This window comes from Nilaparvata lugens, chromosome 4 (assembly GCF_014356525.2).
Source record: "Nilaparvata lugens isolate BPH chromosome 4, ASM1435652v1, whole genome shotgun sequence".
Taxonomy (NCBI): Eukaryota; Metazoa; Arthropoda; class Insecta; order Hemiptera; family Delphacidae; genus Nilaparvata; species Nilaparvata lugens.
In genome coordinates, this window is record NC_052507.1 from 67,410,443 (window position 1) to 67,424,737 (window position 14,295).

General features: G+C 34.6%; 1 protein-coding gene across 1 annotated transcript in view; it reads left to right on the forward strand.

Moving 5' to 3' along the window:
- LOC111057774 (glutamyl aminopeptidase) overlaps positions 1–14,295 on the forward strand; it is a 58,806-nt gene that overhangs the window by 27,629 nt on the left and 16,882 nt on the right. The window contains 3 exon segments of the mRNA XM_039427072.1: positions 2,393–2,547; positions 11,138–11,386; positions 13,169–13,433. Of these exon segments, the coding sequence (XP_039283006.1) occupies positions 2,393–2,547; positions 11,138–11,386; positions 13,169–13,433 (669 nt within the window).

The window sequence follows — 14,295 nt, forward strand, 5'->3', positions numbered from 1 at the left end:
GAAGAATAACAGAGAAATTAATTTTTTTCGTACTGCATGCATGACCACTTTTCACCATTTAAAGATCAATATTAATTTTTTAATTCCAGATGTATTTAAGATGAAGCTTTGAAACTTGGTATGGCTCCATATGGGCAAACAGATGATTTTACAATGGTTTTCAGATGATAATGTTTGTCTTGTAAAAGTATTGTTGTTTCATTAAAAGTAAAGAACCAGATGTAGTGCTTCCTATTTCTTAGTCTCACGTTTCCTAGGTCTTATTTCTATCTTAAATTTCCAGTTTCAATATTTTCTTACGTTGCTTCTACACAAATATTTAATTATTGTAATGGAATTTAGTTCGCTGGAGTACACCGATATTCACTTCATGTATGGAGCAGCTCTTGGCAATGCGACCGAAGCAAGAAGAATGTATGCAGCTGCATTTCCAAACCGCCGTCTCCCTTCCTACAAGGTGTTCACAAGAACTCACAATCGGCTGAGAGAAGTTGGTTCATTTGAACGGAACAGGGTAATTGCTGGTAGGCCTCGAGCAGTTCGAAATGTTGCTTTTGAAGAGGAAGTATTGCAGAAATTCGATTTCAATCCTAGAACGAGTACGAGAGCAGTTGCAAAGCAAATCAATTCAAGTGCTTCTTCTGTGTGGCGTGTACTAAACAAGGAAAGACTTCACCCCTTCCGCTTTCAAAAAGTTCACTCATTGGTTGAACGCGACTATGAGCCAAGAGTAAACTGTGCCCGTTGGTTTCTTCAGCAAGACATTATCCAACCAAATTTTCTAGAAAATGTGTTATTTACCGATGAGTCCAGCTTTACAAGAGAAGGAATCTTCAACTCTCGCAACAGTCACGTCTGGGCCTTAGACAATCCTCATGAGGTCAAAGTGCGTGGTTATCAGCATAGATTTTCGCTGAATGTTTGGACGGGTATCTTAGGTAATCGCGTGATTGGACCATACATTCTTCCTAATCGTCTGAATTCTCCCACGTACATTACTTTTTTAAGAGACATACTACCAGAACTTTTGGAAGATGTGCCTCTTGCAAACAGATATAATATTTGGTTTCAACATGATGGTGCCCCTGCTCATTTCGGAAATGTTGTTACGGACTTTCTGAACATGACCTATCGTCAGCGGTGGATTGGGCGGGGTGGACCAGTACACGTTCACCTGACCTCAACCCTTTAGATTTTTTTTTCTGGGGCCATATGAAAGACCTTGTTTACAGCACGCCAGTAGAAAACGAAGAAGACCTTGTGGCAAGAGTGGTTGCTGCAGCAGGTGCCATTCAAGATGATGAAAATGCTTTTATAGCAGTTCGACGGTCCATGATTGAAAGGTGCAGACTGTGTAATCAAGTTGAAGGACGGCATTTTGAGCAATTGCTGCATTAGTATCAGTGAACCGATTTGAGTGAAATTAATATTTTTCAATGTAAAATAAAATTTGGAGGAAAGTTATTCTTGTATATTTCTGTAATAAGAACGGTTTTCATGAAATTATAAAAAAAATTAATATTGATCTTTAAATGGTGAAAAGTGGTCATGCATGCAGTACGAAAAAAATTAATTTCTCTGTTATTCTTCGACCAATCTTAATAAATTAGGTATCATTGGAATCGTGAAAAAATTTGCTAACTTTTTTGTCTCTTGTTAATTTTCTGTAAAATGGACGGTTTTCGAGATATTCGCCATCAAAAATTTAAAATGGCCGCCATTTTGAAAAATTTCAACGAAAAATTTTTTGTTTTATTTTTTATAGTTGAGTCTTTATAGCATAAATATTCATGCCAAATTTCAGATCAATACAACATTTCGTTCTTGAGATAAAAATTTTTGAGTGAAAAAACAAAATGGCAGCTATAAGGATAACCGCTGAGTTTTGGACACTTCAAATATGACATTTGTAGTCTCCTAGCATCCAGGTACAATACCCTAAAATTCTCGACACTACTTCTGAAACACCCTGTATATTTCCCAAGTATGTAGTAGATGGCATTAAATTGAATAATTGAGTGTTTATTTATTTATCATTTACAATCATCTTAAGGACAAAGAAACAGACTACAGTCCAAAACTTCTTTTCATTCCAATTTCATAAAATAAATTGCCAAAATAAAGGTTATGTGCCACTTTTCAATTCTTCATTAATTTCCACATTGAAACAAAACACAAACACTTGAAACAATTAATTTTGAATTTAGGAAGATTAAGATCCGAATTGTTTCATTGTCACATTTATTGTGATTTTCTTCTACGTTTTCAAGGGTCAACTCACATCCACACGAAGTGTTTTTCAGACGACTCAGTAGGGTGTAGTAGTTAATATTGAATTGAGCAATTCAGTGGTTAGTAGATGAATTAAACTGTTTTTACGGTTTTTCTGTAGATTTGATAGCGATTCCTGACTTCGGCGTCGGTGCGATGGAGAACTGGGGCCTCATCACTTACAGAGAGACGTCGATCCTGTATGACGCCAACGAGACGTCAGCTGCTGCGCATCAGTGGGTGGCAGTTGTCGTCGCCCATGAACTAGCACACCAGGTAAGCACCAATTCCAATACAACTCGATATTCAATCATTCATGTCAAATAATCCAAGCAAGTGAACACCAATCCAAATCCAATATTTCTCCTTATATAGTAAGGTCCACTTTATAATGGCAGTATTTGATTATCACTAGTGAGGTCCACGTTATAATGGCAGTGTTTGATTAGCAATGGTATTATTTATTACAGAACAAAAAAAAAGACTACAGACATTAAGCCAAAACCAGTCTTCACTACCATTTTTAATCGAATGAAGTAAGTTACTAAAAGAAATAAAAATAAGAGATACAGTACATGCAATTCACAAATACATCAACTGAACCTCATGCAGTCAACACCATTAAAATCCATCTCCTAAATTGCGATAATGATAGCTTATGTTCCTGTCCAAAAATAAATAAAAAAGATAATGTTAAATATTTAGGTATAACAATAGATCCTTATCTAAGATAAACAGTCATATTGACAACATGTGCAAAAAACTAATATTTCTTATTTACAAATTTCATCAAATCAAACAACTAAATAATCAAAGAATAACAAAGCTAATCTACTACTCATATGCTCAATCTGTATTACAGTATGGCATTCGGGCTTGAGGGGGTGCTATGAATGCTCATTTTAAAAAACGTTTTATTATCCAAAAACACCTTATTAAAACTATTTTAGGTAAACCTCGTCTTTATCCAACGAAATATTCATTCAATGAGTTTAAAATTTTAACAGTCCGTCAATTATATATAAAAACCTCATAATTTTCATTAGGAATAATAAAGATATTTTTCTATTCCGTGAATCAAACCTCAATTTCCGACCTTCCAGAAATAGGTTTGAAAATATAAGAATGGATCTTAATGTTTGCCGGAGACAATACTTCTACCTAGCTAATAAATTAATCAACAAAATTCCAAATTACCTTATGGAGCATATTAATCTAAATTCTGTTCCATTGCTTTAAAAAAGAACTATTGAATGGATAATTACCAGTAAAATCGAGGACATACTTTTTGAGTGACTCTTATCTTTGTTTCAATAGTACCGTATATTTGCCATCTCTCTTTCTTTCTCTTTTCATTTTTTCTCTTCTCCTTCTTTCTTTCACCCTTATTCCACTTATTCATCATCTTCTTTCATTAAATATTATATTATATAAATTCTTATTTCATCTTTTGTAAGCTCTTAATGACTCATATTGAATTTGTATTAGCAACTCTCACCTGCGCACAGGATTTTCCTTGCAGGTGATTGGTATCTCTTTTTTTTGCTCAAAGTTTTTTTTTGTATATTTATTGTTGTTGAAGAACCAATAAAGAATTTTTTGATTTGATTTGACATAAGAAAGTTGATAAGTATAAGAAAAGCATAAGTAATTGAAAGTAATCTAAGCATAAGTAATAAATACAGAATAAAAACTAATCTAACCTATCTAACTTATCTAAACTTATCTAATAAGCTATAAAAAGAATAAAATTGAGCATAGAAACAGGTTAAGGGAAAACATGTGCCACTGTGGAAAGAAAATTGATGAAAGCAGAGAAGGAAAAAGAAAAAGTTTTAACAACAACAATAATATTCAAGTATATTGCTATTCTTGTCTATCATTCAACAAAGTTGATAGCGCTATCTCATTGTCGCTTTACTCTGTTGCCAGATCGTCTTTTGACAATGTAGAATCAATAATTATTGAATAACAAAATATTTCATTTTAATTATGAAAATTCATTATGAAATTATTGAAAAATATAATTTCTTGATTAATAGAATATAATTGATTATTCTAAACTAGGATAAACAGTTGATATTATACGGTATCAATAAACCTGTATCAGCTACCGTCTATAGAAGGCACTGACAAGACAAAAATTTGTCCGGCAACGTTTTTCTTCTATCTTCCTCCACTGCCATCATCACGTGGACCTCATGTGTTGCTATCCTTGTCTTATCATTCAACAAAGCAGATAGTGCTATCCTTTTGTAGCTTTGCAATGTTGTCAGAACTTTTTCCAATTATTTAGAGATAAATAATTATTTGAAAATATATTAAATTCCAATTATGAGAATATATTATTAAATCATTGAGTTGAGAAATATTTGTCTTTGTCGAATAAAATATAACTATAATTTTAAACAAGAATGAACAGTTGATATTACATCGGATATACCGGTATCAGCTATCCTGTATAGAAGGCAGTGGAAGACAAAGAATCGGCAAATTGTGATTCTGTCCACGAATAAATAAATAAATAAAGCTCTTCCCCTTCCTTTCTCCACTGTCATTTTAACGTGAACCTCACCATAGTTGAATAATCAATGGTCAAATACTTTCAGATCAGAAATGAATGGATAGAAATTAAAGAGTCTGAAGATACGAACAAAACTAGTAGGCCCCGGTTTAGCTTCCAATTTTAATCGATACCACTAATCTAAGTAGGTAAACACCAATTCCAATTCAACTACAACTCTGTAGTTGAATATCCAATATTTCTTGTCAAATAATAATCTCAGATCAGCTGTTAATGGCTAGGAATAAATAAGTCTATGTGAAGATGCAAACAGAACATGTAGGTCCCGGTTTAGCTTGAAATTTCGATCGATACCACTAATCAGCTAGCAATGATGAAAACATTTGGATGTCATCGTGCTAGAACGCTTTTGATACTTGAGCGTTCTGATCATGTTTCACAATGTGTTTGTATTGACATGATGGTCAAGTGTGAGCAAGACCTGAACTGAAAGCTAAATATCGTCCTGACCATTCTGTTCAAACTCCAGGATCGATCTGTGAATCATTTATATAAATTATTATTTCATTTTTATCGTATTATTACTCCAAATGTTTTTATCATTGCATAGCAGTTTAGTGGCAACGATCTTCACCGCGACTTACCACTACCTCCGTAAACAAAGCCGTAGTGCATTCGTGTGACGTCAGCACAGGAAGGGCTCCTACACCAATAAAAATTCGTTAATTTCAGATGATCTATATCAGCTAGTGTTTTTATTGGAAGAGAAGCCCTACCAGTGCTGACGTCACACGAATGCACTACGGCTTTGTTAACGGAGGTAGTGGACTTACTCGCTCTGTTCGCACCTAGGGGCTGTTTAGGCAACCCGTCAAACAAACCGTTAGTTACCGCGGTTTCGTACACGTATGAGGGTTTCAACTTTAAATATAAAACATTGAATATTAGATTATACATTTTGTTTGTCAATGTTTGAGGAATCTTAGATCGTTTTAAGGTGCGTACAGACTTATGCGCCACGAACACGCGCATTTCAAATTTCATCAGCGGATGCTATCCTTTATCTGTATCTTTAGTGTTTCTTTACAAATACAGATATAGTAAGCTGGACATCCGCAGATTAAAAGCTAAATGCGCGTGTTCGTGGCCCACAAGTCTGTACGCTCCTTTACATGGAGGTTGAACGCGTGCGCGACCTACACTTGAACTAACTTACCGTTCCGTACTTGAGGGGCTGTATAGGCTACCCGGCAAACAAACCGTTCGCTAATGAGGGTTTAAACTATCAATGATTGAATATACAATATTAGGTAGTAATTTTTTTGCAGATGATAAGTATGGATCAATGAATCAAGTGATGAGGAAATATTGAGAAATAGGATACTTTTATCTGATACTATCTAATTGTAGCTTCAAATTGCGCCCAAGGAAAGGAGGTGCAAATGTATCACTTTTCTTATTCATTTATTTTAATAGGGCTACTTGTGGGTTCACTCGATACTTCATTGTCAAAAATAAGGAGGAAAAGTAATATTCAATGGGAGGAAATACGCTTTATATTAAGAACATTACAAAACTTATCAGCTAAATAATTTAATTCTAAGAACAGAAATTGAAAATTTATCAGATATCTCCAATATAAAAGACTAATTGAAAAGACTATTGACAAGACTCTAAAAGACTATTGAAAATACATTATTTTCACGAGATTATTGTGAAACATCTTACATAGTTGTTGATCAAAACTCAATTTCGTTATCTCCCGTGGGCCTCTGATAGATTAAACGTCATAAGGCATTTTCCATTGTGATTAGACCAGAGTAGCATACATATAGATACTATTCTAGACACACAAGTGATTTTATTTCAACTGACCTTGTAACACCATTTTTTGTTCTCAGCGATTAAATCCATATTATTATTCATAAAGTTTTTCCTATAAAACACTAACGTTTTCAGTGATTATTGAATCTTGTCATTCAAGTTACAAAATCAAGTATAAATTATATTTATTATTTTATGTGAATTAACCAGAAAATTGATGAGCTCATTGCAATCTGATCCATGTGCTCCCAACTTCTCATCGGATATTGCCTCAGGTTCGCCAATTGTTTCTTATTTTAAGAAAACTTTATTCCTATGCTATTAGTTTAGTGCTTTAAACAGCCTCCAAGATGGGTGTAAAATCCAGTACCGTAGGTGATAGCTAGCCTAGCTGAAGATATTGTTTTAACTTACAGTATTCATTGTGCTTAGTTTCATCAGAATCTTATCCAACCCAAACCTTATAGATTAGTGTATACTTCGCTAGCCTGATTCATTGAAGTTTTTATCTAGATCTGTGTATTTTTTAGTGATGGAACACAATATTTCGAACTAGTCAATTTATTATACATTCACTAGGCTATTATGTAAAGCAAAAATTATCATTGCAACGATAGCTGTATAATATCAATGTATAAATTGATGTAATTATTGCATATATTGTATATTTAGCTTGAGCAGTATAGTAGAATAGGTAACTATTATGAAAAAGCTGAAGCATTGGTAGTGCTTCTTTATCCAAAATATTTTTGAAGTTGTTTTAATTTGGTTGAAGTTGTTCACACCTATTATAAAAGTTGTTTTATATTATACGTATAGATTCATTTATTAGATCGAGCTAGCCTTGTGGAAGTCGATTGGAATCAGTATGGCTAGTTACACACACATCGATTTTTGGTCGTACGATATTTTGTCGTCACTATGAATTCTATGAGATTAAACGGAACTTGGCAAACATCAAATGTTTGAAATCATCTGTTCAATCTAATAGAATTTATAAGGACGGTAAAATATCGTACGACCAAAAACCGATGTGTATGTAACTAGCCTATGTCATTGCACGAAAGTGTGCAATCAGTATGATCACTCTTAATAATATAGTATATAGTATACGACAAAAGAATTTTCCCCTAACTCGCCACACTCAAATTTTTCCTAGAGAAAAATGATAGCAAAAATGTTTGTATCCCATTAATCTATATCACAAGAAATAGTTGACGATTTAGAAGAAAAAGATTCAGTTCAATTGCAAAGTTTTAGTTGACTTGATTTCAATAGAATATCAGCAGCTCGAAACGATCCTTGATCGATTTATAAAAACGGAAAACAATCGTTTGTCCAAATAACAGTTACTATATAAAAATAGTAACTCTTTGATATAGTAACTGTAGTCTAAAAAAATAGTACAGAAGAGCTTGTTATCGCAATGTTGCATGATTTGATGCATTTTGGAATGAATTTATTGAATATAACATTATAACAATAAACTGAAAATACACAAGAAATGTTTCATGCTTGTCAAATGTCCTCTACCATTTGTTTGAAATGCTTCTTGTTTGTCGGGAATTTTATTAATTTTTGGAACCAAAATGAGATGTGCCTGAAAATTTATATTTTTTGAAAATGCACTGCAGTCTAGAAATAAATAATAAAAATATTATTATTAATGCTCACTGAGTGGATCTCACCTATCTGTATTTCTATAGAAATTCCTAAAAGAGCAAAAACCTGTTTGTAGACACCTTTTGTTATTATTGTTTTATATTATTATTATTTTGATCGAAATAATGACTCCTTATTTGATCGAAATAATGAGTGATATATATGGATGCTAATGATGGACCATCATGTGCTGAGCTCTGGCTGGCAATTTGAAGAAAAAAGTATTTAATGTAGCGGTCGCCCGTTGCCATCTACATCCTTATGCCGTTTACCATTTAAACTGGTTTATCCGCCTTTGGGGCCGATTTCTCAACCCCAGGACAAAAGGGTGCCCTTCCCCTGCTGGTACATCCACCCGAAGCTGTTCTCCAGCAGAGGTCGCTTTAGCCGACGATTACTCGGCCTCCTTAGTCGCCTCTTACGACAGGCATGGAGTCACCATGAGAGTATTCTCACCCACCCCCTCCCACAGGGGGGAATATGAGAGTAGAGACGCCATTTTTTGTTCTCCTTGACATTTTACTTGTTCCTTGAACGTTCGTAGCTTTCTACTGGAACAAGAAATATAGTTCCAAATTAGTCATAATTTGTTCTCCTTAACATTGTACTTGTTCCTTGAACGTTCAAGTTCAAAGAACGTGAGCTTTCTACTGGAGCAAAAAATATAGTTCCAAATTAGTCATAATTTGTTCCCCTTAACATTGTACTTGTTCCTTGAACGTTCCTAGCTTTCTACTGGAACAAAAAATATAGTTCCAAATTAGTAATTATTTGTTTTCCTCAATATTTTACTTGTTTCTTGAACGTTCCTAGCTTTCTACTGGAACAAAAAATATAGTTCTTGTTAATCCAAATTAGTCATTTTTTTGTTCTCCTTGAACATTCTACTCTTTTCTTGAAACGTCAGTAGTAACTTTCTAGTAGAACACAGATAATACCGAATTCGATAGTACTGTAATTCAAACTGACAAAAGCACATACAAGACTCTCGTTGACAGTTTGAGCAGTCGTCCGACACTAGTGAGAGCAATGCTTTCACCGACACAATTTCTGTCGGACGACAACCGGCCGACACATTTGGTGAGTGTGAAAGCTGTTCCATTTGAAACTATATGCCATTTGGGAACCAGGCGGTATTGTGACGGCGAGAAATCAGCCGTTTTCATAACCACTGGTATCTCACCGACAAGACAGGACTGAATATTTCCCAATTGACTAATTATCAATAGCCAATCAAAGAATATTCTGTCCTGTCAGGTCATGTTGGCGAGAAATCGTTGATTGTGATAACGATCATCAGAGAGTGTGACAATGTCAGTTGTCGATATCAAATCGAAGAAAATCTGTCCTGTTGATTTATTGTCAATAGCCAATCGAAGAACATTCTGCCCTGTCGTGTCGTGTTGGCAATAATCGGTGACTGTAAAAACGGCCATTAGTAAGTGTGGTGTGACAACTGTCAGTATTTATGGCATCCATTGTTGCATGCCTGCTTGAGCATCCATTTCCATTGGCCAGAGCTCAGCTCGTGGTTGATGTGTAGAGGCGGATTCCTACATATCAGTATCAGTCAACGTGTCCTGTACAGTGACAATATTATTCCCATATAATTTATTTATTCAATGATCACAAAACGATTTATCGAAATTATTGGGGTAGGACAAATAGGCACAGCCCAAAGCTGTTTCTTTTCCTAATTTTGATTCATACACCAAGTACAAGAAGTTGGTTATGCTTCATTCACTTTCGAACTCGAGTCCAATTTTCAGTGCAAACACTTGAAAACGAATGTAATATAAACTAATGTAAACACTAAAACTGATGTAATGGGTATTATTGTATCCTTATATAACTTGTGAGTGAAAAAACACTCATTCTGTTTTTTCTGATTGACTTGAGAATTGCAATACCAGCACGAAACGGTCGTCGCCACACCAAAGAATGTGAGTGTTTATTCACTTAGAAGTTATATAAGAATACAATAGTAATAATTCCAGTGAAAACAAGATGGATAACCAACAATGATATAATGGGATTAAGGCTGTGCAAAGGTTGAAAATAAACTTTCTACTGGTGATATTTTTCAAATTTTTCCGATTTGTATATCATGAAGCTATCAAAATGAAAAAGGTTTCTCAGGAAAACATTTTTTTTCGATCATTATTTTTTGAGATATGAGCGCCTAAAGTTTAAATTTTTGGGACAGAACATTTCAAGTTCGATGAGACATCAATCCATGAGATTTTGAGGATAGATTCTTCATGGTATTGTTGATTTAATAAAACAAAAATTTTCTGAAAATATCAATTTTTGAGAATGTTATTCAATTTACCAAAAATGACCAAAAGTAACTTTTAGTTGAGTTATTTTTGGTAAATTGAATAACTTTCTCAAAAATCAATATTTTAAGAAACTTTTTGTTTAACTAGATCAACAATACCATGAAGAATCTATCCTCCAAATCTCATGGATTTATCTCTTACCGAACTTGGAATGTTCTGTCCCAAAATTTAAAATTTAGGCGCTTATATCTCAAAAAGTAATGATCGAAGAAAAATTTTTTCCTGAGAAACCTTTTTCATTTTGATAGCTTCATGATGTACTAATCAATATCACTAGTAGAAAGGTTATTTTTAGCCTTTGCACAGCCTTTTAACAATACTCTCGCTCGGCCAGGCTGAGTGGTAATATATTCCCTTTAGAACTCATGGGGATAACATTTTCACTGTACTGGACAGAGAGAACTATGGGTATTATATTTACGTAATACCAGTCTCTGATAGTGATGTGAGGGAGTCCGCATTGAGATGTGTAAGAAGTTTAGTGAGTGGTTGTGCTACCCATGGCCTTGCTCAGTGGTTCGGGAACCTGGTGACGATGCGCTGGTGGAACGACCTGTGGCTGAACGAGGGCTTTGCCAGCTTCCTCGAGTACTTCGGCGTCGATCACGTGATGCCCGGCTGGAACATGATGGAGCAGTTCGTTCTGGACAAGACGCAGCCCGGTCTCAACCTGGACGCCCTCACCAACAGTCACCCGATCTCGGTCGGCGTTCACGATCCCACCGAGATTGAAGCCATCTTTGACACCATCTCCTACAGTAAGGTGAGAGTCAACACTTCTATCCATCACTTTTCACTCTCTGAGTAGCTGTGTTGATGATAATTAAGTTTGTTTTTTGGTACAGCAAAATTTATTATTTCTTTCATATGTGAAAATTTCCTATCTTAATCATGTGAAATATTTCTCCAATTTTTGGTTCTAAAGTATCTGAATTCAGAAACCTACTTAGCGAAAATAATTGAGGACTAAAAATGTTGTGAAGTGTAAAACTACAAGACTTGAGCCGCGTTTAACCAAAGTTATTAACAAAATGTTAATAACTTAATCCTTATAACTAACTAATAGATTCTATTAGATTGGACGGAACTTGACAAGCACATATTATGATCATCATGTGTATGATATTATGTTCAATCTAAAAGAATCTATAAGGATCAAGTTATCAAGGATTAAGTTAACATTTTGTTAATAACTTTGGTGTAAACGCAGCTTTAACCTATTTCGGACTATGTGTAACCCTTATCTAAATTTGTGAGAGGAATAGCACAAGGTTACCTTATTTTTTCTCTCCCTATCATGTAACTATATTGTATGAATCAATAAAGAATATGGGAACCAACCATACTGAATATAAATAGACTACTATATTATATATTTTCACTCTCTGAGTAGTTATGTTGATGATATTGAGGTAATTATCCATACTGAATGAAAATACTAGATATTGTCCAACCACAGATTTATTGAAGATCGAGATACCGGTTTCGATTGTTACACCATTATATATTTCTAGACTAGAATACCAGTATACTGTATAGGATAGGTAGATAGAGTATAGAGTATACTATTTAGTAGTATTTATAATAACGGCCGAGCAGTATGATCGGTGGAAGTCGAGGTTCCATTGGGCTTAAGGCTGAAGCCTAACGTTACGTAACGTTGGCGACCAGAGAAGGGAGATATCACTATGAGCTGTTTACGATAATTCAGTAGGTAATCTATTTTGGAATTTCAATTGTTACAATGTATACTTGAATTTCAGCGTGAGTCTTGATGGAATTATACTATATAAGTCAATAGTTCATTCACATTCATTAATTCAATTCATAACTGCGCGTTCTCATGCTAAACATTACTGACTAGAAACAGAGACAAATAGTACAAATTAATCATATCTTTACTTTATGCTAGTACATATTGTTCACCAATTTCTCAGGTGCCGGATCTTAACAAGACATGAAAAACATTATTACTGATTTATAACAGGCCGCTGACTCAAATGAATGTATGCCATGGATTTCGATCGATATAACAGATCGGAACCGGATTATTTGGAAAGTTAGTGATTCTCGCTCTATCCAGCTACAGGAAAACCAACAAATTATCTAGTCTCTCATAGCGTGAGCACTGATATTTTCTTCTCTGTTGAAGGTGATACACTTTGTTTTAAAGCGAATATTTGAATGAACTTAGGCGGGATGCACACCGGAGAAACGCATTTCGTGAAGCCCTCTTTCATGAAACTTGTTTCATGCAATCCGTTTCACTCGCGCATGCATACAAAAGAAACGTTCCCTGCTTAATCTTATCAGTCGATTGCGAGCAACTTTCGTTTCACGTTTCCTGAAACTTTTTTCACGAAACGCGTTACTCCGGTGTGCATCCCGCCTTTCTTCTCTGGTTGAGAAATTAAGAGTTTTCTCATTCCAATAATCTTACTTTTTTGGTTTAGAAGTGTAGAATTTATTACTTTCACCTCTGAGGATTAGCAGTTCAGGAGCTTCATCACCCTAAGATATTCATAATTTTGTGAGAATGAATTAGTCTGAACTAATGAAAACTTTTCGTTTTTTTCAGTCCATCATGGATACGTGGACAAGGCAGATGGGATTTCCATTGGTTTCAATCAGTAAAGATGGAAATTCGGTATCAGCTACACAGACTCGCTTCCTATTGACACCCAACCCTCAGAAACAAAACCTGAGTCACCCACCTTCGCCATTCAACTACAAGTGGTATTTGCCTCTCAGCTTTTACACCGACCTCAATCCCGAGGAAGAGGAGATTGTTTGGATGAATATGACGGACGGTGAGTGTGCTTTTTGCATCACCAGCTTTTCTATTCGATAATAGAATTTTCTATTCTGTATTAGAATTAAACTTTGTTTGTGGGGTTAGTGATCGTTCCATGTGATTTCAGTCTTTTGGACTTTCTTTTATTCTTGTCATCTTCATGTACAGTGTTTGTGATAATAATTCAAAACATAATCAATAGAATGGGAATATTTTATCAGTGTTGATATCTAATATGAGACGGAATAATAATGAGTGGTTCCCAAGAAATGAGTGTAATACTCTCAAATAAAATCGTGATTCTCTACTGTAGGAATCAATATAAAAATATGAGCGAGAACTGCCTGATGGAAATAAATATAGAATTACGTGTATCATCATTTTTCGAAAAGCTCGTTTGGGAGAGCATGTTTAACAGTATCTTAGGTCACTACTATGTTATGTTCTGTTTATCCATTCGCCTGCGTGCCCACATCAATTTCATCCTCTCTGATCTATCCTTTCTCAGCTGTTGAAAGGTGTGTGTTTGTGTGAAATTTTCTTGTTTCTTGCTTAAAAATTAAAAAATAAATTATTTTCTATAACTATATTTTCCAACTTTTTTATTTTCTTTCAGTCTAAAATATATTCTACTAAATTGAATGAAATTGTTTTTTTTCAATTATTGATTTATATTTTTTTTCTATCATATTACTTATTATTATATTTAAGAGATTATTTCCTTATGTTGTGATGTAGATGCATTAGAATTGTATAGGAGGGTTAAGTGGGAGAGAGGGCCGGCTGCGCCCTAACTTTGCCCTCCAGGTTAAAATAAAGGCAGCCTATCTATCTATCTATCTATCTTTCAATGTTGTGGGGTTCACGTCTCCTTCTTT